Below are 21,246 nucleotides of genomic sequence, written 5' to 3'. Positions count from 1 at the left end.
TCTCAGCATGAGCTTGGGGATATTTACTTTTTAACATGAATTATAATCATTTTATTGCTGAAATTATACCAGCTTTGGCCATTGGAATCTCTTTCAGTTGGCCCCTATGTCCCTTTGACATAGCCCCTTCACCGTGTGGTTTTTGTTTTGTACCAATTTTTTCAGAGCAATATGAATAAAGATTAGTCTACATTAACAGTGCTATAGATATATTAATAATGTATAGTACACTGTCAAGCACACTTAAGTAAAATTACTGATATAACTTAGCTTCCCTGATAGCTCAGTTGGTAAAGAATCTGCCTGCAATGCAGAAGACCCTGGTTTGGCCACCTGATGTGAAGAACTGACTCACTGGAAAAGACCCTGATGCTAGAAACGATTGAAGGCAGGAAGAGAAGGGGACGACAGAGGATGAGATGGTTGGATGGCATCACCGACTCGATGGACATAAGTTTCAACAAGCTCCGGGGGCTGGTGATGGACAGGGAGGCCTGGCATGCTGCAGTCCATGGAGCTGCAAAGAGTCAGACAGGACTGAGAGACTGAACTGAACTTAGCTAACAATAATAGCTCAACAACAATATTCTTTTTTTTTAATTCCACCTCATTTTTTTAATTTTTTACATTGGAAAACACTGACATATTGCTAAGAGCTAACTCCTGTGGAGCACTTACCATGTCAGCACTTACCAGGCATCTACTGTTCCATTTAATCCTCGCAATAGCCCTATGGCTAAACCTTGAGGAATATTTAATATAAGGTTAGTATTAACCTTATTTAATACAAGGCTTGGATTCACACTCTAGAAGTCAAGCACAGCTCTTCTCAAAGTGAGGTTCCTGTACCAGCAGCGTCAGTAACACCTGAGAATGTGTTATGAATGCATATTCTTGGCTGTCACTCCAGACCTCCTGAATCAGAAACTCTGGGGTAGGGTTTAGAAGGTTGTGTTTTAATATACTGTCTGGACAGAGGATCCTCGTGGGCTCCATAGGGTCGAAAAGAGTCGAACTAGACTGAAGCAACTTAGCACATCCTGCATGCTAAGTGATTATGAGTCGTTCTTGAGAAAATGATGGAGTCAGAATTTAATTCCAGGTATGAGAACTCAGAGTCCATTAAAGTCTGTGTGCTTTATCATTTAATATTTTCCCCTTAATTGCTAAGAAGAAAATCAGTTATAGGTGATTACTATTTAAAAACTGGTGTTAAATGAGGTAGGATTCTGGGGTAGTTTCATTCTCTACTCTGGGCTTCTACTGCATGACCAAATAATTTTAAGTACTCAGTTCACCACAAGAGAGAGTCCCTATACCCCTCAAGTGTGAGTGTGTCTAATCCCTCAGTGTGTCCAACTCTGCAACACCATGGATTGTGGCCTTCCAAGCTCCTCTGTCCATGGGATTCTCCAGGCAAGAATACTAGAGCAGGTTGCCATCTTTACCTCCAGGAGGTCTTCCCCACCCACAGACTGAACCCACATCTCCTATGTCTCCTTGCATGGGCAGACAGGTTCTTTACCACTGAGCCACCTGGGAAGCATAAGTACTGAATCTTTAAAGCAAAATAATCACACACACAAAAAAAAAACCCTAAAATTTTACTGGAGAGAGATTTTATCTCTCTGCATCATCATTAAAACAATTTGCTTAAGCTTCTTAACATGGGACAGCTGCATTTGAAGTTATATTGCTTAGTCGTTCAGTTGTGTCTGACTTTTTGCAACCCCACAGACTGGTTCTTCTGTCCACCAGGTTCCTCTGTCCGTGGGATTCTCCAGACAAGAATACTGGAGTGGGTTGCTATTTCCCTCTCCCGGGGATCTTCCTGATTCAGGGATCAAACTCACGTCTCCCGCGTTGCAGGCAGATTCTTTGCTGTCTGAGCTACAGGGAAGCCCATTTATTTAGGCATAAACACTAGCAAATAAATATATCATGGTTGGTCATTCAACATCTTTCTTCATTTCTAAAATGGGGCAAAAGCTTAGTGGAAGAGAATAACAAAGTAATCACATAATTTAAATAAAATTATCTAATTCAAGCATCATCACCTCTAAAGTTCCAAAGAAATGAGAACAGAGAAAAAATTTAATGATCCAGTTATGTGCATAGCTTTCCCTTTCCACATTATTCAGAGAACTTAGGTTAAAGATTGGTAAATATAGCATCTGGTACATGGTGAGTTCTCAGTATGTAGATCTGAATAAATGAGTAAATGGAGTTAATGTAACTCTTTGCCTTCACTGGACCTTTCTTAAGCCATCCCTCATTGGAATTCATTCAACTTTACACAAAATAAGATTGTGCTATTTTCACAATAAATATACAAATATTGCATAGTAGTTTATGAGAAGTCAGGTTATACTGCTTGTAACCTAGAACAATAATACTGAGAGATTTTGGAATGCTATACCCAGTGATGGATCCACACTCTGCTTATTCCAAACAAGAAAAGACATTCATTGACTATTTAGTAATTTATGTTTATGTTTGTTTAGCAACTTTGCCAAAAAAGAAAAAAAAAAGCATAATGAGAGGAGTGGGTCCTGGTACAGTAGAAAGAAAGGGAAGACAAAGGATTTAATTCCAACTTCCCTACTATCTTATCATGTGACTTTGGCCATGGCACTTGGCCTCCCCAGGTCCCCAGCTCCTCTTCTATGAAATGTGTCCAGATAAAATACAGCCTATAAGAAAGAAAATGCCTCCAAACAGTGAAAGACTTGTGCTCACAATTGTGCTGATGCACATCTTGAAATGTCTGTTGACAGAAGAGTAAGATCAAAGAGTCCAGATCTCAGGGGAAGAGTTCCTAGAACACATATGTTGGGTAGAGACTGAGAAAGTACAGTTCAGTATATATTTGTCCAACAATTACTATACTATGTATGTGGCATCTGCCAAAAGATTTGAGTTACATGATGAATAAGATAGTCCCTGCTGCCATCAATATCTTCGCACAGATACCAAGATAAAGACTATGATGATCAATCTGTGTCACTACGACTAAACTACAGGATGCCCACACATTTGGCCAAACATTATGCTGGGTGAGTTTCTAGGGGTGTTCCTGGACAGGCTTAACATTTGAATTGGTAGACTGAGTAAAATGGATTGCCTTCCCTAACATGAGTGGGTCTCATCCAACCAATCAAAGACCTGAGTAGAACAAAAATGCTGAGGAAGAGGGAATGCCTCCTGCCTGCCTGTATGGGCTGAGATTTAGGGGTTTTCCCCCAGTATTCAGACCCAGCCAGAAAACTGGCTCTTCTCAGGTCTTGAGCCTGACAGCATTCATACTGGAATTCATGCCATCAGCTCTCCTGGGTCTCCAGCTCATTGACAATGTATCTTGGGACTTGGTCTCCATAATCATATGACCCAATTCTTTATAATAGAGCCATATATATGGTTTTCTTTGGAGAACCCTAATACAAGGACCAACCTCCTTACATGGCCAAATGCCCTACAAGACCTGGTCATACCTACTCTCCCACCATAAGGCACATCACCCACTTCCTCTGCTCTAGCCTCACTAGTTTTCTCCCACATCCTCACATGCATCATGCTTCCTCTGTCATGGGGTTTTCAATCACCCCTTTATTCATTAACAAGCTCAACTAATTATTGAGTTCCTACCTTGAGCCAAAGGCTGTGGTAGCACAGGGAACATAATATAAACATGATAGCAAAGTGCTTGGTTTCATGGAGAATATATTCTAGTCATGGCAAATAACATACAAATAGGTTAACTTCAGAGAGTAGCACACACCTCAAAGGAAACAACAAAAAAGGAGGATATGGAAATAAGTAGGTGACCAGAGAAAGTCTCACTGTGTACGTGCCTTTTAGGTAGAATTTTATATGATGAAAAGGGCTAGTCATGTGGAGATATAATAAAGGAGTATTCTAGGCAAAGAAAACAAAAACAAGACTGACTCTGAAATGAGTTCGATATATGCTAGAGATAGCATAGTGGGGTGGTGAGAGGAGGGAGATGAGTAAGTAAGAGCAAGATACAGCTTTCATAGCCACAGTAAGAATTCAAAATTTTATTTTAAGCATACTGGGAGTGAGTCTTAGTCCACTGAGCTGCTATAGCAAAAATGCCACAAACTGGGTAGCATATAAAAAAACATAAATTTAAGTTCTGGAGGCTATGAAATCCAAGCACTGGCCTAGTCAGTGCCTTCTAAGAGCCTCTCCCTCATGGATGCTGTCTTCTCAGTGTACAGAAGGAGACAGGGAAGCTCTTCAGAGTCTCTTTTGTCAGAGCACTAACCCCATTCATGAGGCCTCTGCCCTCATGACCTAAGCACCTTCCAAAGACCCTACATCCTTATATCATCACCTTAGAGGGTAGGGTCTCAACAAATGAATTTTGGGGAGACACAAACATTCGGACCCATCCAGTATAGGCTTTGAAAGGTTGGCACGATCCGACCCACACTTTTTATTTTGCATTGCCATGTGTGACAGAGAAATCAGTGGGGATGGTTTGCAATAAAGGTGGACGATGACAGGAACTTGGCTGATGGTGATGTAGAAATGAAGAAGGAGTGGTTCAGGATACGTTTTGGAGGTAGAACAGATGAGAACTGCCAGTGAGGAAAAGAAAGGATGACTGCTAGGTTTTTTACTTGAACAGTCAGCTGGAGGGTGGTACCATTTTCTGAAACATGGAAGTTGAGGTTGAAATGAGAAGTGGGAAAGGGTGTAGGGTGGGTATTTGCCTATATCCTCTCTCTGGACTGTCTTTCTCTCTCTCTTCACCCAGTTACCCCCTTTCCAATCTTTGGATCTCAGCTTAAGTGTCATTTTAGCAATGTAGTCCTTTTCCCCAATAGTTCAAAACAAACTTCATATATTCAGTATATGCTCGCTTGGTGTCCTGTACTTTTTCTTAGTTCTTGTGTCACATTGCAAAAGTGGCCCCTAACACACTGTCTCTATCGCCCCTACTAACAGCCTTCCCATCAGAACACTTGGGCATGAGACCATCCTAGATCATCCAACCACCAGCAGACCCACCAGCTGACCAGAAAGGTATGAAAGAGCCCAGCTGAGCACTCAAAAATAGAACCACCCAACCTACTCACAGTATTCTGAGTTAGCCAGAGTACTGCTGTAAGCCACTAGGTTTTGTAGTGAGTTGCTACATAGCAAAGAGTGATACAACAGTTGCAGTCTTACATGTTGCAATGTTATGGTGCAATCTTAGTTGCAATCTTACATACATGTATCTGTTTGTTTGATTAGTCTGTCCCTTGGAGGAGACTGTGGGCTCTGTTATTCTGGTTTTCAGTTACCATGCCATGCTCAGAGCCGGCATAATATCTGAAACACATCAGGTATTCACAATGGACAACTTGCTGAATGAATGCAGGGGGAGAAGAGAGGCATACTTCATAACAGGAGAGAAGACAAGTTCTGTAAGAAAGGTAACAAAAGACTGAGGACATCCCTCTGTCCAAAACGAACTTTTATCAGAACACACTGCTGAGGATTACAAGACCAAGATTACCTTTCTTCTGCGTCCAAGAGCTCTAAACTGGGAGACAGTACAAAATCAACGGAATATACCGCCCTGGAAGGGGCTCTAACGCTGCCTACAAGACGGACCTGTCCAAGTTGTCACAGGAGAGTTCTTGAAAGACAGAAAGCCGAGATTTAGTCTCCTGGTGTTTACTTGGAAGAGGAGCACAAGCGAAGGCCAAGGACATGGGGTTTTGTTTGTTCAGTTCAGTTCCGTCATTCAGCTGTGTCCGACTCTTTGTGACCCCATGGACTGCAGCACGGCTTCCCTGTCCATCACCAAGTTTGAGCTTGCTCAAACTCATGTCCATCTAGTCGGTGATGCCATCCAACCATCTCACCCACCCTCTGTCCTCCCCTTCTCTTCCCGCCTTCAATCTTTCCCAGCATCAGGGGTCTTTCCCAGTGAGCCAGTTCTTCGCATCAGGTGGCCAGAGTACTGGATTTTCAGCATCAGCTTCAGCATCAGTCCTTCCAATGAATATTGAGGACGGATTTCCTTTAGGATGGACCGATTGAATCTCCTCGCAGTTTAAGTGACTCTCAAGTCTTCTCCAACACCACAGTTTGTAATCTCGGGGTATATCGCTAAGGTCTGTCTGTCTCTTCACTAAACTCTTAAGGCCCTTTAGGGCAGGCGGGGTGTAAGGGGCGGATTCTTATCTTTGTATTGATTATTATTCCCAGGGTGGAACATTCTCTTTTCCACAAAAGAAGTTCAGTAAACATTTGCTGAAAAAATGAACAGGGCGGAAAGCGCTGCTCCTTGCAAGAGCCTACACTTTTCGGACTTTCGGCCTCCACACGGAGACGTGGACAAGCTGAGCTTAGGTTCTACGACTCACCCGAAACCCGCCCCACCGGCGTTCGGTTCATCTCCCTCCTCGTTACCGGGTGACCGGCTGTGCTCCCGGCCCAGAGTGCGGGGACAGAGGCGCCTCAGGAGAGGCAGAGGCCCGGCGCCACAAACCGTTCGCCCGCAGAGGACGCCGAAGCGGACGCGGGTGGAGTCCGCCCGGCGCGTGCACGCATTAGGGCCCTTCCGGCGCTTCCGGGCGCGGGTCGCGGGGGACGCCAGGGCGGACGCCGGGGGTCAGAGGACGCGGGTGGGCGCGCCCCGCGCGTGCCCGCATCCGGGCCCTTCCCGCGCTTCCGGACGCCGGCCGCGGGGGCGCGCGCCGCGTTGCCGTGGAAACTCCGAGGCCCTCTTGGCGGCGGCGGCGCACAGGGCGGGCTCTCGCGCCCCGCCGCACGTCCGGGCGCCGAGACCCTGTCGTTGGGTCTCAGCCCGGGGTCTCCAGCCGTGAGCGAGGCAGCATGTTGAGGCGCAGCTTGGAAAACCGGTAACGGCCGCAGGGGCCCGCAGCGGCCCAGGGTCCCCCAACCATACACACACACGCGAGGGCTCGGGTCGGGGCGCGGAGCCTTCCTCCTTGAGCCACCGGACCGAGTTCGGGCCCTCAGATCGGGCTCCGAGCGGCGCCCGCCGCGCTCTGGGCCGACCACACTGGGCCGCGGCGGGCCCCGGCGGCGCGTCCCCAACACGGTCCCCGGGCGCCGGCCCAGCACTGCTGCTGATCCAGCGGGGCCGCTCGGGGCGCCTGCACTGCGGGATGTGCAGGCCAGGCCCGGAATGGGGGCCCGGAGGAGACGCAGGGGTTGCTTCAAGGTTTGCGCCGGCGAAGCTGCAAACTGCGCCCCCCGGGAATGTTGGCGTCATCACGTGTAACGCGAAGATGAAGTCATCTCATCTCATCAGATGAGAATGATTTGCCTTTTTTGTGTCTCCTTTCTCTCTAGGGACGCTCAGACCAGACAACTGCAAGATGCTGTCACCAATGTGGAGAAACATTTCGGAGAGCTGTGCCAGATCTTTGCTGCTTACGTGCGGAAAACCGCCCGACTGAGAGACAAAGCGGACCTCCTGGTGAACGAAATCAACGTGTATGCCTCTACCGAGACCCCGCATTTAAAGCAGGGCCTGAAAAACTTTGCGGACGAGTTTGCCAAACTTCAGGATTATCGACAAGCCGAGGTATGGAATGAGGTCACAGCGTCCTGTTAATGAGTGAGCCCTGAAGTGGTGGACGGAGCCGTGAAGACCTGTAATCTACCCAGCTGCAGTGGCGATCACACACTTGATGATAAACGTGCATTGTCATGTCGGTAGCGCTGTGTGAGTCTTATTAAAGGGAAGCTTCCTGTAATTTTTACCGTTTGCAAACTAACCTCTAGGGTGTCTTGAAGTCCTGAATTTCCCCACCTCATTTGCCAGCTTTTAGCCAAAGGGGTGGCTGTTTACAGGGGATAGTAAACATAGTACCCGAGGCAACAAAAGGAGCAATGGCTTGTGTCTTGTATGCAGGTAGGTATATTTTAAAGTAGTGTATCTGGAGATGGAAGATATTGGGAGTGGTACTGTGTATGGATAAGTAGTAACTGGACAAGAGATCTTTGTTGCTGCTTCCGTGCACTGGAAAGTTGAGCTGTGTTTCATTGAGAGGAGCGAGGGGCGGGAAAAGTGCACTGATTTCTTTTACAATCAACAGTGAAATTTTGTGAAGTTCCCCGAACTGAACTGAACCACCCCACCCAGAAAGGAGAGGTGGGAAGCGATGGCGTTGTAATTGTTTAAATGTTAAATCCCATTTACTTTTTAAAATTTTATTTACTTATTTATTTTTGTCTGCGCTGGGTCTTCATTGCTCCCTGGGGTGTCTCTAGTTGGGGCCAGGAAGGCTACTCTTCCTTGCAGCGGCCGGGCTTATTGCCGTAGCTTCTCTTGTCGCGGAGGTGGCGCTCTAGGCCCAAGAGCTTCAGTAGTTGTAGCAGGCGGCCTCAGTGGTTGCTGGCACGTGGGCTTAGTAGTTCCGCTGTGTGTGGGATCTTCCCACTCCAGGGATCGAATCCGTGTCCCCTGCATTGGCGCCTGGACACCTATCTATCCACTGTGCCACCAGGAAAGCCCAGCCCATTACTTTTAATACCTCGTTAGCACTTTCACGTGTATTTATTTGAAGGTTCAAGACTCAGGTCAGAAGTTTTCACTTTAACTTTTAACTTGTCAGAAGTTGCCCAGTTTTTGAGCTGTATTACTTCTTTTGTGCCTTTGGTCCTTTTTAAAAGTCTAAAACAGATTTGAATTATCAAAAAAAAAAAACCTTGAAATAAAAAAGAAGATAATGATCCTTGAAGCTATAACTGCTAATGATACAGAAATTTGAGTATTAATTACTTTGGGGGAAAACGGTGGGTTCTTCTCATATGATGTTTTGTGTGTAATAAACTTTCAGTTATATGTAACTGGGAACTTGACTGTTTCATAGGTAGTTTATACTCACAGATAATCCTAAAATCCTACTTTAGCCAATAAATTTCAGTGCCCCTTGCTAGAAAATCTTTATGCTATTTATTGAATAGCAAAGTGAATTGATTTACATGTGTTCTCCTTTTTATTTCCCTTGCTTACCAAATGGTGGAGGTGCTAAAGAACAATGAACAAAAAGGTAGGCTACAAAAAGGAGAACAGAAAAAGATTTAGCTAATCTTTACACTGAATAACCAGTGTATGGATTATTTGAAATGGAATAAATAATCCTGAATATTCATGGATTTATTTTTAGGATTCCTAATATTTAAATGCTTAGTGAGAACTTGATCTCTATTTCCTAAAATCTTTTAAAATGAAGTATTCATATACATTGTTTATAGAAACTAAACAAAAATCATTACAAAGTGATATATACTCACTGATTATAAAAACATGTATCAGCAAAATAAAGCTTTTTTCCTGCTACAAAAGTAATACATGTTCATTTTAAACAATTAAATATATGTCATCTTGTATTACCTATCCTGAAAAAGAAAATTTTAAGGTCCAGGAATTGTTTTTCTTATATTTATATAAATAGCTATATACCTCCCTTTAAAAAAAAAATTCATTTCTTTAGTGCCTTCCACTAGTGCTATTAGTAAAAGGAGAAATTACTCAAAATCTGATAAATATTGCAATGTTTAAGAAAACGGTTTAATTCCACATAAAAGAGAGATTGACCACATAGTTTGACAGCTCAGGAACACTGAGACCATTTATCTTGTTCTTTAAGCTTTGACAATTTACAAATGTCTTCCCAGAAAAAAAATTACCAATAACACAGTGGTCTCTAGACTTTTTTTCTTTTGATGATTCAGTTGTTTTAAATGTTTCCAGTATGCTATATTTTTCAGCTTCGATTTCTTTATCTGGAAGGTTGGGCTGTGCGTTTCAGATATAATGTATGTAAAATGTCCATTCAGGTGTTAAACACACTGAAAGTATAGCTGCAATAAAATTTGAGATGTCTTAAAACTTACCAAAGCTCTGATTGCTACTGCACACCTTCACAGTTTTTAATGTATTTGAGTTTAGATTCTGAGTCTTACCAATTTCCAGAGATTATATTTTTACTTATAAATGTTACTGAAATTTTAAAAATTTCAAATGTTAATCAGTATAGTGATTATGGTCTGGTTAGACAGCATAGGTTTTATTTCACAATTTAAATTTTGATATGTCTATGTTTCTTTCCAGTTATATTTTATAATAATTCTCAATAGGTTGAAAGACTTGAAGCCAAAGTAGTTGAACCTTTGAAAGCTTATGGAACCATTGTAAAAATGAAGCGAGTAAGTAAATTCATTTTTTTCTATTATTATTAGGTATTCTGGCAAAACATACAAGGTTTCCAATAACTGTCCTTTTAGCAGGGGCTTCCCTTGTAGCTCAGTTGGTAAAGAATCTGCCTGCAGTGCAGGAGAACCGGGTTTGATCCCTGGGTTGGGAAGATGCCCTGGAGAAGGAAATGGCAACCCACTCCAGTATCCTTGCCTGGAAAATCTCATGGACAGAGATTTTCTGCACTGGAGGGCTGCAGTCCATGGGATCACAAAGAGTCGGGCACGACTGAGCGACTAACAATTAGTTCAGTTCAGTCGCTCAGTCATGTCCAACTCTTTGCCACTCCATGAATTGCAGCATGGCCTCACTGTCCATCACCAACTGCCGAAGTTCACTTAAAGTCACGTCCATCGAGTCGGTGATGCCATCCAGCCATCTCATCCTCTGTCGTCCCCTTCTCCTCCTACCCCCAATCCCTCCCAGCATCAGAGTCTTTTCCAATGAGTCAACTCTTAACATGATGTGGCCAAAGTACTGGAGTTTCAGCTTTAGCATCATTCCTTCCAAAGAACACCGAGGACTGATCTCCTTTAGAATGGACTGGTTGGATCTCCTTGCAGTCCAAGGGACTCTCAAGAGTCTTTTCCAACACCACAGTTCAAAAGCATCAATTCTTCGGCGCTAAGCTTTCTTCACAGTCCAACTCTCGCATCCATACATGACCACAGGAAAAACCATAGCCTTGACTAGACAGGCTTTTGTTCGCAAAGTAATGTCTCTGCTTTTGAATATACTATCTAAGTTGGTCATAACTTTTGTCCCAAAGAGTAAGCGTCTTTTAATTTCATGGCTGCAATCACCATCTGCAGTGATTTTGGAGCCCAAAAAAATAAAGTCTGACACTGTTTCCACTGTTTGCCCATCTATTTCCTATGAAGTGGTGGGACCAGATGTCATGATCTTCGTTTTCTGAATGTTGAGCTTTAAGCTAACTGTTTCACTCTCCTCTTTCAGTTTCATCAAGAGGCTTTTAGTTCCTCTTCACTCTCTGCCATAAGGGTGGTGTCATCTGCATATCTGAGGTTATTGATATTTCTCCCAGCAGTCTTGATTCCAGCTTGTGCTTCTTCCAATCCAGCATTTCTCATGATGTTCTCTGCATAGAAGTTAAATAAGCAGGGTGACAATATACAGCCTTCACGTACTCCTTTTCCTATTTGGAACCAGTCTGTTGTTCCATGTCCAGTTCTAACTGTTGCTTCCTGACTTGCATATAGGTTTCTCAAGAGGCAGGTCAGGTGGTCTGGTATTCCCATCTCTTTCAGAATTTTCCACAGTTTATTATGATCCACACAGTCAAAGGCTTTGGAATAGTCAATAAAACAGAAATAGATGTTTTTCTGGAACTCTCTTGCTTTTTCCATGATCCAACAGATGTTGGCAATTTGATCTCTGGTTCCTTTGCCTTTTCTAAAACCAGCTAAAACATCTGGAAGTTTATGATTCACGTATTGCTGAAGCCTAGCTTGGAGAGTTTTGAGCATTACTTTACTAGCGTGTGAGATAAGTGCAATTGTGCGGTAGTTTGAGCATTCTTTGGCCTTGCCTGTCTTTGGGATTGGAATGAAAACTGACTTTTTCCAGTCCTGTGGCCACTGCTGAGTTTTCCAAATTTGCTGGCATATTGAGTGCAGCACTTTCACAGCATCATCTTTCAGGATTTGAAAGAGCTCAGCTGGAATTCCATCACCTCCACTAGCTTCGTTTGTAGTGATGCTTTCTAAGGCCCGCTTGACTTCATATTCCAGGATGTCTGGCTCTAGGTCAGTGATCACACCATCATGATTATCTTGGTTGTGAAGATCTTTTTGTACAGTTCTTCTGTGTATTCTTGCCACCTCTTTTTAATATCTTCTGCTTCTGTTGGGTCCATACCGTTTCTGTCCTTTATTGACCCCATCTTTGCATGAAATGTTCCCTTGGTATCTCTAATTTTCTTGAAGAGATCTCTAGTCTTTCCCATTCTGTTGTTTTCCTCTATTTCTTTGCATTGATTGCTGAGGAAGGCTTTCTTATCTCTTCTTGCTATTTTTTGGAACTCTGCATTCAGATGCTTATATCTTTCCTTTTCTCCTTTGCTTTTTGCTTCTCTTCTTTTCACAGCTATTTGTAAGGCCTCCCCAGACAGCCATTTTGCTTTTTTGCATTTCTTTTCCATGGGGATGGTCTTGATCCCTGTCTCCTGTACAATGTCACGAACCTCAGTCCATAGTTTACTTACTTAGTAAAAGGTACAGAGTAGTGTTCAGTGATTCTTATTACACTGAAGCATTATTTCTTAGAACTTTGAGAATAATGAAGTATTTTTATATACTACTATAGCATCATAGCATTATTTTGTTTATTGTGGAAACTTTAAAATATTTAATATTTATAGTCATGAAGAATATATGGACAGAAATTGTTTTACTAAATATTCTCATATATTTGTTTTAAAGCAAGCAATAACTTGCAAACTAAAAGTCAGTGTGACGAAGCTGTTTTTTAAATTCTTTTCTTGAAGTACAACATAATGATTTGATGTTTGTATATATTGTGAAATGATTAAATAAGCCTAGTTCACATCTGTCACAATACATAGTTAAAAAAAACTTTCCTTGTGATAAGAACTTTTAAGACCTAGTTTCCTAACAACTTTCAAAATGCAGTACAGTAGTATTAATTCTAGTCACCATGGTAGATATTACATTCCAAAAGTTCTGTATTTAAAATCAATTTTATTGAGGTATAATTTATATGCAGTAAAATTCTCCTGTTTTAAATGTTTTCATAAATGTGTATACACATGTACCTACCACCATAATCAAAATTTTGTGTGTGTGTATATACATATATGTGTGTGTGTGTGTGTGTATATATATATAATTTTGCACTGCAATTCTGTCATTATTTAATAGGATATTAAATACGCACATGCACATAGTCTTACATACAAAGACACACACTGGTAATATAGTAATAATCCCAGTGGTAATGATGCCTGGATCAAATAGGGAATGTTTTTGCATTCTTAAAGAAGTGTGTATTTTATTCTTAAATCAGAGAGATTTATTAACCAAAAAAAATGCCTTTTTGCAGGATGATCTCAAAGCAACATTAACAGCAAGGAATCGAGAAGCTAAACAGTTAACTCAGTTAGAAAGAACACGTCAGAGAAACCCATCTGATCGACATGTTATTGTATCCTTTGAATTTTGGTCTTTAAAAAAATATTCTGTAAGGTATGCTGTAAAAAGTAAATATATATGAAAATTACGCATTTATACTTTAAATGTGCAAAGAATATGAATATAAAGTTTGAAAAGAAACACAGACATTTAAAATGCTTACTGTGGAAATTAGTTAATTTTAAAGAGAATATACAACTTAAATCAGTCCTCTTGTGTTGTTTTCCACAATAGATACTCAAAATTTAAAACACTCATACGTATAGATGTTTTATAAAGAGTACATACAAAATTCTAAGATATTTTACATTAAAAATGATTGATTAAATATTAATTATAAAAGTAACTTAAAGATCTGTCATTAATCCTAATATATCAATGCCTTCTCAGCCCTGCATTTGAGAAAAGGAACAAACTGTTTTTTTTCCCCAGTGAAATTCCTTTCATCTTAAAAAAACAACTACTTTGTGAAACTGCAATTATAACTTCCAGCCAAAGACCCTTAGGATATTCCAAGGTATTGAGATTCACAGCTGGACACAAGTCTTAATAGCCTTGTCTACTGTTACAAGGCTCTTCTGTTAAGAATGATTATTTCTGAAACTTAGAATGTGCCTATTCAAAACTACACAAAAGAAAGAAAAATAGCACCTGACTAATTGTAAGCAACTGGGATAGGTACAATTGTAGAGAAAGTACTAACTAACTGTGGGGCTTTCCTGGTGGCTCAGCTGGTAAAGAATCCGCCTGCAATGTGGGGAGACCTGGGTTTGATCCAGGGAACCTGGATTTGACCCCTGGGTGGGGAAGGTCCCCTGGAGAAGGAAAGGCTACCCACTCCAGTATTCTGGCCTGGAGAATTCCATGGACTGTATAGTCCATGGGGTCGCAAAGAGTCAGACACGACTAAGCGACTTTCACTTCACTTTCAGCTTACCCTGCTGCCTCCTTTCCCCATGCTTTCTTATGTCTCATGATTTTGACAACCTGATACTAGAAAATAAAGGACAGTCTACATATAAATGCATCCACTATAAATATAAAAATACTCAGTCATAGCATCAGAGAATATTTACCAGGATGACCCTTAAAATTCTTCTCACTATTAAAAAAAAACACGTTAAAGTTCAGTATGTAAAATAAAGAGGTATAAGAGGCTGGGGTGAAGAAGAATCCTAGTGCACTACCTGGACCCCTCCCAAGGCCCCTGGTAGCTTCTGAAAAGTTTCCTGCAGCACAGTTTGAAAAACACCAATCTGGCTCACTCTTCTATAGGCCATTTTGCACTCAGACCAATTTCATTAAATACACTGATACCCTTATTCATAAAGCATTGTAATATTTTAATCAAAAGTATCTCCTACCAAATTAGTATGTTATATGATTTTGAAGAATTTTCAACAAAAGGAGGGAATACAGATCTGTATCCACTTTCCTAAAAATAGCTGTGTAACTTTGGGCAAGTTTCTATGCTGGAGTGAAAGGATTTGAAACTTAAAGGAATGAAAAATAGTTGCTGGAAGGTGGTAAGAGATTAACATACAGATGTTCCAGCTGTGGCTTCTGCTTCCTACTCTTTCCTAGTTTAACCAACTCAACCTACCCTTCCAAATTTTAAAATGAAACTGTCAAAAAATGGGGAAGGAAAACACCTGTCAAAATTAAGTAGTCATGGTAAAGAATTTCATGAGTCACATGTGTTGAACTGTATTAGAAAAATACTCTTGAGTATTTTCATTAGTAAAAGGTTAATACACATCATAACATCTAGAGAGTTTTTCAAAATAATAAATCCTGTGATAGTTATTTTAAAAAATCCAAAGCCCAGTAATAAAGTGAACTGTTTCTGATTACTGGTTATGAGTAAAAGTTTGCATGTAAAATTATGCAGGAAAACTTTACACCCTCTATAGCAAATGTACACACACAGATATATATGAATACGTTTTAAAGCTTAGTTTCTTGAAATTGTATATCTGAATTAACCTAGTTTTAAGAGTATATAATCAATATGTTACAATTAATGTATAGTCTGATTGCAAAAGGATATAATTCTGTCAGAGCATATGATTTTAATTTATTGGAATAAATTGTTCTACTTGAAAGGTATTTTTCCTTTATGAAAAATTTCAGTCGCAGGTGGGTAATAAAGTGATGTGTCAAGAGATGGATCCCTGTAGTAAACCCTTTTATTTTCATTTATACATTTTCTTAAAAAAGAAAGCAAGTGTAAATGGTATAATAATATGTGTCACAAAACTTTACTTACAACTGCAGATTTTTTCTATGCAATAATTATTAAAATGATATGTGATACTTTTAAGTGAACATAATACTAGCATAGGAAACAAAACATTATTAGAACTTAATCAGAAAATTGGGCCATGTTTTTAAAACATGTTTTATTCAACAAAAAATGTTAAATATTTTTGGACAACTGTTGTCATTAAGGAAGAGATATTTTAAAGAGAAATACATGCCACTAGCTATATATGTGGCTGTTGAGCTCATGAAATGGCAACTAGAATAACCAGCTTTTTAATTTTAATTAATTTAAATGTAAATAGCTGGTTGCTAGTGGCTACCACTACTGACTATACAGTGTGAATCTAAACAGTATGAGTACTTTGAAGCGAAACATTAGACTTTCCATCTGATTTATTAGTTATTGGTATATCTGTGTATATATATTTTGTAATAAGCATTAAGTAGTAATAGTGCAATATTACTAGCTTATAAGAATATTCATACTGAAATAAACATTTGTAGTGTATATTCTGTGTTGTTGTTCAGTCACTCAGTCATGTCCAACTCTCTGTGACCCCATGGACTGCAGCACACCAGGCTTCCCTGTCCTTCACTATCTACTGAAGTTTGCTTAGACTCATGTCCATGGGTCAGTGATGCTATCCGACCATCTCATCCTCTGTCAAGCCCTCTCCTCTTGCCCTTAATCTTTGCCAGCATTAGAGTCTTTGCCAGCATTAGGCTGTTCACATCAGGTAGCGAAAGGATTGCAGTTTCAGCACCAGTCCTTCCAATGAAGATTCAGGGTTGATTTCCTTTAGGATTGACTGGTTTGATCTCCTTGCAGTCCAAGGGACTCTCAAGATTCTTCTGTAGCGCCACAGTTTGAAAGCATCAATTCTTTGGTGCTCAACCTTCTTTACATGTATATTCTACTCTACCTGATTAGGATATTATAGCAGTAGAAACATTTCATGCATTTGGAGAACTAGAAGATTGAAAATACTTAAGTCACAGGTCTTTTGGCAGGACAAAGGGTTAAAGGGGAGAGAGAGTGAGAGGAAAAGGAGAGGGTAATAAATGGCAGAGATTGGAAATATGGGAAAGCGGTAGAAAATATAGAAAATAGTTTTACAGTAAATCAAACAAGGATGATAGGAAAAGAAATGGTTTGTATAAAGAAACGGAAGGAATTTTGTTTTGAGATCATGAATCATATAATCTGATAAATTTAAAGTTTTTTATTCTGCTGTGTCTATAATATAGATCACTTTATTTTATGTGGTAATATGTATTTTTGAGTGATTTACACTGTTATGGCAAAAAGCCAGTCTTGCATTTACAAATGCATTTACAGTACTGCATTTACAAAAAGCCAACACTGTATTTACAAAGGTAGCATTTACAGAAAGACTCAATAAAATGGATTCTGACGATTTTTGTTTTTTGTATCTTTGGTTGGGGAATACCTCTGTAGGCAGAAACTGAATTACAGAGAGCTACAATGGATGCTACCCGAACAACTCGTCACCTGGAGGAAACTATTGACAATTTCGAAAAGCAGAAAATAAAGGATATAAAGGTAACAACTAAATAACTATTAAGGTTCAAAATATGTATTCTAAATTAATTTTTTATTTAAATTTATGAAAAATTTAAATTACTGATTTTCTTTAGCACACAAGTCTTTGTGAGAAAGATATAAACAAAATATATCAAATGTTATTTTCTTATGGAAACAACAGTATATAAAGGGACTACATTCCCAACCAGAGCCCAGATATTCGGATGTTACCAAAAATACTATTAACCACAGAAAAATAAAGTCTATTATGTTTTTATGTATCAGGTACTACACTAGTCCAGGCACTTTACATAAATTACCTTTTAATCTTTACAGCAACCCCATAGTGTAGCATCTATGTATACTACGTACCAATATCTATCTCATTCCTTTTAATGGTGGAATAATATTCCATTGTATGGATATTACCATGAAAGTGAGGTGATTAAGCAGAGATATAAGGCAGTATCACAGCCCACAGTTCAAAGTCTGAACTATAAGCCAATTATACATTTTAAAAACCTGTGCTTTCCATGACTATACAGCATTGTTGCAGGAAGGGGGACCCCTTTCAGGGCCTGAAACTGGGCTCTTGTCTAACACTCGCAAAAGAACTGTCTGAGAAGACACATGCTGAAGCAAGAGATTTTATTGGAAGGGGCGCCCAGGTGGAGAGCAGCAGGGTAAGGGAACCCAGGAGAACAGCTCTGTCATATGGCTTGCAGTCTCACGTTTTATGGTGATGGGATTAGTTTCCGGGTTGTCTTTTTTATTCGGACTCAGAGTCCTCCCTGGTGGAGCATGCCTTGTTCAGCCGAGATGGATGCCAGAGAGAAGGATTCTGGGAGGTGGTCGGACATGGGGTGTCTCCTTTTGTCTTTTCCTGAACTCTTGCAGTTGGTGGTGGCTTATTAGTTCTGTGTTCCTTACCAGGACCTCCTGTCATAAAACAACTCCTGCCGATGGTTACTATGGTGCCTGGACAGGGTGGGCAGTTTCAGTCAGTGTGCTTCCCCTAACACTGTTCCTACTTGTTTTGGCTTGTAGCTTTCTAATTCCTACATTATCGAATAAATAAGAGTAGCTAACCACATAAACTTGCATCCACCGTAATTTAGTGTCACAGGAAGAATAGCCTTATTTTATTGTAACACATCAGTAGACATTCAGGTTCCTGGGCTTGAGATGGTATTTTTTTTAATTGGAGGATAATTGCTTTACAATGTTGTATTGCTTTCTACCATACAACAATGCAAGTCAGTCATAATTATATGTATATGCCCTCCCTCCAGAGCCTCCCTCCTAAATCCCCAAACCTAAAGACGGTCTTCAGTGACTTTTTCATCAATATTTTGGAAAGATTTGGAGGATTACTTATGACCATGTTGTGTCCTTTAAAACAAGTCATCTAAGGATGCCTTTTCACTCACTGCAATTCTCCTGGAATAGCTTTTAAAGAGAAGTATTTTTTGTTATTTTCATAACTTACTAACAAGTTATCCTTCTTTCAAAAGTTATGCCCTTATCAATAAAATCAGCATTATCTGCCACTTAGTTGTACCATTCCTCTCTGCAATCAATGAAACATTTATTTGTCCTTTTATATTTTTTAATTTCCTATCATAGTTTCATAGGATTCCAGAACTTTGATTTTTTCCAATCGTCAGGCACAAAGGTCTCTGCTTTGGTCCTGAAGGTCGAAGAAAAAAAAAAGTAAGCCTGTCAGTTCAGCACTCAGAGTGTAATGTAGATCGCTGCTCAGGAAGAGCTCCGTAGGAGGCTGTCCTGAGATAACCCTTTTGCCAATATGGGGGAGCACTGGCAGGGCGTAACGTAACTGCCGGCATCATCTCTTAAGTTGAGGGGGAAGAGAAAGGTTGAAATAATTAGCTTTAATCTAAAAAAGGAGATTGGAGACTTGTGAGATATGCCTGATTCATTGCCACCTAACGGCTTCTTTACTGACCTGGGAGCCCGATTCCTCACCCTACCACTGTTCTTCATGCCTGCACACTTCTCTTTTACATGTGGCAATCTTTGATCTTTGGGCTCACTTCCATGTTCTTCTTGCATGCTGGCTAACTCTACAGGCGGTTTATAATCCCATGAGCACCACCAGTTACAAAACTGGAGCAGAGACAGTGAGTGTAGAATTCCTGACTGCACGCTGGGATCTCCTGAAGCAGCAGGACAGGGAGTGAGGCACTGCCAGTGGAGGGTGCACGGGGGAGACCCTGCTTCCGCGCTCTCTGCCTGCGGTCTCACGCCCCTACAAGACGGAGGTCTTGTGGCAGTCACACAAAAAAAGAAAAAACAGGAGGAAACGGAAAAAAAGGAGAGAGAATTCATATACCATACAATTCACCATATAGCTCAGCATTTTCTAATATGTTCAGGTATCTACGACCATGACCACTCAGTTTGAGAACATTCTTGTCATCTCAGAGTGAGGCCTAGTACACTTTAGCTTTTACCTCCCTGCTCCAACAGCCCCCACCCACGGCCTAAGCAGCTATCACCAATCTCATGTCTCTTTGGACTTGGCTGTTCTGAATGTACTTTCATATGAATGGAATCATAAAATACATGGTTTTCATAACTGGTTTCTTTCACTTAGCGTGCTTTCAAGTTTTATCTCTGGTATAACATGTATCAATACCTATCTCATTCCTTTGTATGGTGGAATAATATTCCATTGTATGGATATTACCATATTCCACCTTTTCGCTATCATTATTAATGACAGAAACATTCATGTAGAAGTTTTTGTTGAGATATATTTTCATTTCTCTTAGACATTTTTCATTTTCGTTCAACCATATACCCTGTTGAATTGCTGGCTCATAAGGTGACTCTATCTTTAATTGTGTGAGAAACTGCCAGACTGCCAAAATGGCTATGCCAGTATATTTTCCCACCAGTATTAGATGAGGCTTCTGGTTTCCCTGCATCCTCCCCAATACTTGTTGCTCACCAAACTTTCCTTATAGCCATCCTAGTGAGTGTAGAATGGTATCTTACTGTGGTTTTGATTTGCATTTTCCTGCTGATGTTTATGGCCATTTGTATATCTTCCTTGAGAAAAAAATGTCTATTCAGATTATTTTAATTGGATTTCTTTTTATTTCATTTTTAAGAGTTCTTTTTATATTGTGTGCAAATCTTTTATCGAATGTTTTGCAGTTATTTCCTTCCATTCTGTGAGTTCTTTTCACTATCTTGATGGTATCCCTTGAAGCACAAAGCTTTTTAATTTTGATGAAGTCCAGTTTATCTTTGGGCTTCCCTGATAGCTCCGCTGGCCAAGAATCTACCTGTAATGCAGGAGATCGTGGTTTGATTCCTGGGTCTGGAAGTTCCCCTGGAGAAGGGAAAGGCTACCCACTCCAGTATTCTTGGGCTTCCTTGGTGGCTGAGCTGGTAAAGAATCCACCTTCAATGTGGGAGACCTGTGTTTGATCCCTGGGTTGGGAAGATCCCCTGGAGAAGAGAAAGGCTACCCACTCTGTGTAGAATTCTGTGGACTGTGTCATTATCTAAGAATCCATTGCCAAATCTGAGATTATAAAGATTTATCCTGGTTTTCTTCTAACACTGTTACAGTTTTCACTATTAAGCCTTTGATCCGTTAGAGTTAATTTTTATGTATTACGTGAACTGAAAGGTAAACCCCATTCTTTTCCATCTGTCAGCGCAGTTGTTCCAGCACGATATGTTGAAGAGACTGTTTAAGTCCTCACATTCTTGTTGAAAGTTAGTTGATGTGTTTTGTTTCTGAACTTCCATTCTCTTTTATTGAGGTATGGTGGTGGTTTAGTCACTAACATATCTGACTCTTGCGAGCCCATGGACTGTAGCCTACCAAGCTCCTCAGTCCATGAGATTTCCCAGACAAGAATAGTGGAGTAGTTTGCCATTTCCTTCTTCTTATTCCAGTACCATACTGTTTTAACAGTGCTTTGTAGTAAGTTTTAAAATCGGGATGTATAAATTCTCTATTTTGTTCCTTT

General features: G+C 40.5%; 2 protein-coding genes across 6 annotated transcripts in view; one reads left to right on the top strand and one right to left on the bottom strand.

Annotated features, from left to right (window-relative positions):
- The window catches only part of LOC105610887 (bcl-2-like protein 1), a 38,453-nt gene extending 31,906 nt beyond the window's left edge, over positions 1–6,547 (bottom strand). Inside the window, 1 exon segment of the mRNA XM_060393514.1 lies at positions 356–6,547. The gene's annotated coding sequence lies outside the window, so the exon portion shown is untranslated.
- A 186-nt stretch (positions 6,548–6,733) lies between these two features.
- The window catches only part of CIBAR1 (CBY1 interacting BAR domain containing 1), a 24,828-nt gene continuing 10,315 nt past the window's right edge, over positions 6,734–21,246 (top strand). For 2 of the 5 annotated variants that reach the window (XM_012184140.4, XM_012184142.4), the window contains exons 1-6: positions 6,734–6,884; positions 7,342–7,576; positions 10,138–10,206; positions 13,337–13,438; positions 15,559–15,564; positions 17,150–17,254. In XM_012184140.4, coding sequence (XP_012039530.2) covers positions 6,859–6,884; positions 7,342–7,576; positions 10,138–10,206; positions 13,337–13,438; positions 15,559–15,564; positions 17,150–17,254 — 543 coding nt within the window. In that variant the 5' untranslated portion in view covers positions 6,734–6,858. Of the gene's footprint in view, positions 6,885–7,341; positions 7,577–10,137; positions 10,207–13,336; positions 13,480–13,857; positions 13,943–15,558; positions 15,565–17,149; positions 17,255–21,246 lie in introns of all 5 variants that reach the window. The other 3 variants (XM_012184137.4, XM_012184138.4, XM_060393515.1) reach the window with 2 other exon arrangements.

This window comes from Ovis aries, chromosome 9 (genome assembly GCF_016772045.2).
Source record: "Ovis aries strain OAR_USU_Benz2616 breed Rambouillet chromosome 9, ARS-UI_Ramb_v3.0, whole genome shotgun sequence".
NCBI classification, from domain to species: Eukaryota; Metazoa; Chordata; class Mammalia; order Artiodactyla; family Bovidae; genus Ovis; species Ovis aries.
The sequence above is the reverse complement of the archived record's forward strand: the minus strand, read 5'-3'. Positions and strand labels throughout refer to the sequence as shown.